The following is a 3771-nucleotide window of genomic DNA, read 5'->3' as shown; positions in this document are numbered from 1 at the left end:
GGGGGGGACCCGGGAGCCAGATCCCAGTCCTTCCCTGCGCCCGCCGCCGCTTTAGCTGGTGTCCATCTGCAAAAGAGGAGAGGGGACGTCACCACATGTCACCACCGCCACCGGGCTCGTGTCACCACCGCCACCGGGCACGTCCCACCGCCACCGGTCCCCCCCTCTGGAGGCAGCCCCCGTGATCCACCGCAGTCCCCGTGACCCACCACAGCTCCCCCCACCCCGCTGCATAGTGACCCCCATTTACACGCCCCCAACGCCAAGGATTTTTTCTAAAATACCACGCATTCCCTCACCCATTTTTCACCCCCCTCGAATTCTGCTCATCCCGCTTCTCCCACGGTCTCGCCTCAGCTTCATCCCGCTCCCCCAACCCCGCCATCACCGCACACAGACATGACGGTTCTCCACCAGCTCTCTATCAAAATTCTGATCCGTGTGTGGCAGAGACGTCCGAGCTGGTTCTGGGGGCAGCACACAGCTCACATGGCTCTGTACGCGAGGGCTCGTGTCCACCATCAGCACCCCTGACCTCTCCTCTCCTAACACCCCATTTACTTATTTCATAATCCTTTTCTTTTTGTTTTTCCATCTCTGCAGCCCATCATCTCTGGGGGTTTTGTTACGGAGCTCCTCTTCCCCACGGCTGTTCCAGCTACGGAAGAGCCTGCCCTGCCTCAGCCCCAAGGAGTGGGGGACCTGGAAAAGGGGCTGTTTCTTGGCTATCAGTAACATTAGGTGACAAAGTGCTCTGGAAAATAAAGCCAACTACCAGATCAAGGCTTTAGAGGGACACAGCTTGAGCCCAGTGACCTGTAAAACTCTTTCTCTTTCCTGCCAGCCTCAGGCTGTTGGTGTTTTCCAGCACGAGATGCCGCAGGGACCGTGCGGGCAGTGCCCGAGCAGCACTTACCCTGGCATTGTAAGCATCCAGCTGTGCATCTAGTTCTTCTGCGGAGAGTTGCTGTTTGGAAGTTCTTCCAGCTCCTCTGCCTCTCCCTCTGTTCCCACCACGAGTACCTCGCCTGTTGCCTCCTCCACCACCAAATCCTCCTGAACCACCGCGGCTTCTGGTCATGCCACCTCTGTTTACACTGTGATTTTTAAAAAGCAACCGGTTTAGTGCATTTCACAGGCCCTGCAGAAGTTTGCCGAAGGGGGAGACGGATCCACGCATCCCACACAGAGAAGGGCCGGGCACAGGGACTCTCCCGCGGCCGTGCGGCGTCTCACCTCTGTGCTGGTCTCCTCTGTGTGTCGATCTGTGATGTGACCAGCTGGATGTTCATGGGGCGCCCTGGAGGAAGAGCAGCCCGTGAGCCTGCGAGCAGGAGGAGGCACACGGGCTGCTCCAGCCGGTGACATCCCCGAGGGAGACAGCCCCACGCACTCACCGTCCAAGGGGACGCCATTGTACTGCTTCATCGCTTTCAGAGCGTCTGCCTTCCTTTCAAAATGCACGTCCGCCGTCCCTAGGCTGCGGCCAGATCTGTCATAGTGCACAGCTGCCTTCTTCAAGGTCCCAAACTCTGCAAAGAGCTCCTGAGAAAGAGGGAGAAGAGCGCACGCGTCCGTCAGGGCTGAGAACACCCCACAGCCCAGAGACGGCGCCGGCAGTCGCCTACACACAACAAAACAAGCACAGAGGCTTTTCAGAACATCATTGACAACTCGGGGAAAAAAGCACCGAGGAAAGAGGGGAGCACAAGCCCACCAGAAGGATTTCAGAAAATTGCCACAGGTGGCAAAACCAACGGGACTTCATATTCACCACTTGCAGGGTGCACCGAGTGGATTCAAGGAAAACAGCGGGTCTTTTTGTTGAGGCTGAGTCAACGGGGTAACTAAACATAATTCAGACTCTAACCCTTTTCACAGAGAAGAATGACCCCCTATGAACACAGAGATTCATGAAATCATCACAGTGTCATCGTGCTGGACTTTTTTTTTCCCCCCCTTAAATCTTTACTAGACCTGATGCGATTTAAAAACACAGCCCATTAGGAATACACCACAAAAACCGAGATCAGGAAAAGCTCTCTCCTGAAGTATGTCATTTGCTGTCACAGAGGATGGAAACAAAGAGGCAGCAACGGAGCCACCAATTTTGTTTCACGGGTGCTAGATTTAGGAAGTCAACGCAGACACCTCACCTTGGAGGGTTTCTGCTACACCCCGTGCCTCAGGAGCTCAGCCCCTGCACCAGAGCAGCCACGCGCCCAGAGGGACAGGCCACCTTCTCCAGCATCTGCTGCAAAGGCCAACACCACCCAGCTGTCCCCACGCTCGCTGCCTGAGCATCTCACGGAGCACTAGACACGTTCTCCCACTCTCCTAAACCAGCAGTGCTTCAGGCAGGGCTGATGGCCACCTCCCACCTTGGACTCATTCACCAGAGATGAACGTTACGTGGCACTCGATAGGTTTCTGGAAGAGCACAGCACCAGAGCTCAGCCACGGCTCCAGAGCTCCCCTGGGCACGGTGGAGAACATGGGTTCCTCCCCAGCAGCGGGGAACGCTGAGGGAGAGAAGCTGCCCAGCTCATCCAGAGAAACTGGGGTTCCTTCCAACCAACACACCGCCTTAATGACGCCATTAGCATGAAAACAAAGCAAGCAATCACCACTAAATTAGGGGATGGGTAGTAACAAATAGGCGTAGAGCCATTCAGTCAGCTTTGCTGCTAAATAAACCACATGTGGAAGTTTGTCCACACCTTGGCCCAAGCCACCACACAAAGCACAGGGGCTGGTTAAGCTGAGGTGACTCCACAGAGCCACGTTTTAGACATCAGGGCCCGACTGCAACAAACAAGAAACTTATTTAAACCAAGTCTGAAGCTATACGAGGAAAAGAGATGGTTTTAAGCACGTTACCCAGTAACTAGGTGACCTGAAAAAGCCTACTTCCAATTCCCCAGGCACAGCCAGATCGGCGCGTGGAGTGACTGGAATGAATTAACAGATTAAGAAAGCATAAAAGTGGTGGTTTGTTTCTGCGTGGTGAGGACAAGCCCATTTGAAAGGCAGCGCTTTGCAGCGTGCCTGAGCCAGCACGGCCCCCGTGGGGACACACTGGGGCTTGGCAAATCTTTCTTTCTGCACAACTCACGGCCACTGGTGACCATGTCCCCAGGGCTGGGGGAGCACGGTGCCTCAGCCCCTCCTGACCCACACAGCCATAGGGAACAAGCGCATCGCACACCTGGCAGGAAAAATCCAGCAGGTTCTGGCCCAAAGCACAGATGGAAGAAGGGATAAGACAGGCAGCTCGGCTGGAGACTGAACAGAGCAGGGAGCACAGACTCTGCGGCGCAGGGGAGTGCGCGCTCCCTCACACAGAACCCTCCCCACTCACACCAACGGGCTGTAAGAACAGCCCAACGCTCCACAGAACATGAGCGTAACAAAGGTGTGCAAACAGGTCCCGTAAAACCCAGAGCTCACAAATATACACACGGCGTGGTTAGGGAATTTCTGCAGCTCTACAGCCCTTAAGAGCTTACACCGTCTAAACTCTTGAGCTGCAGCTGGACTGAGCCCCACAGCAGCACTCGCCCACCCCCACGCTGTGGCAGAGCCACTCACAACCCCCCCAGCCACAAACCTGCCAGAGACGGTGATTTTTCCAAATTGTGGCCTCTGGGGATCACCAGACCCGCTGCGGGACCGGCTCCCGCGGCACAAGCCCCGGCACAAGGCAGAGCCCATTCATTCGGGGAGCTCCCAGCACGCCCGCCCTCCCCCCCCGCCCCGGCTACGAATTCC

The 3771-nt window shown here is 56.1% G+C and overlaps 1 protein-coding gene across 1 annotated transcript; it reads right to left on the bottom strand.

Annotated features, from left to right (window-relative positions):
• ALYREF (Aly/REF export factor) lies at positions 1 to 3201 on the bottom strand. Its single transcript, XM_014949812.1, has 5 exons — positions 3179 to 3201; positions 1398 to 1762; positions 1237 to 1300; positions 917 to 1097; positions 1 to 66 (listed from the first exon to the last, which is right to left on the bottom strand). Exons 1-5 carry the CDS (start codon positions 3199 to 3201, stop codon positions 52 to 54), a joined length of 648 nt encoding a protein of 215 aa, XP_014805298.1. The 3' UTR covers positions 1 to 51.
• Between the last annotated feature and the right edge of the window lie 570 nt (positions 3202 to 3771).

The sequence above is a fragment of the Calidris pugnax genome, unplaced genomic scaffold, assembly GCF_001431845.1.
Source record: "Calidris pugnax isolate Ruff unplaced genomic scaffold, ASM143184v1 scaffold9, whole genome shotgun sequence".
Classification (NCBI taxonomy): domain Eukaryota; kingdom Metazoa; phylum Chordata; class Aves; order Charadriiformes; family Scolopacidae; genus Calidris; species Calidris pugnax.
This window is presented reverse-complemented; position numbering and strand designations above follow the sequence as displayed.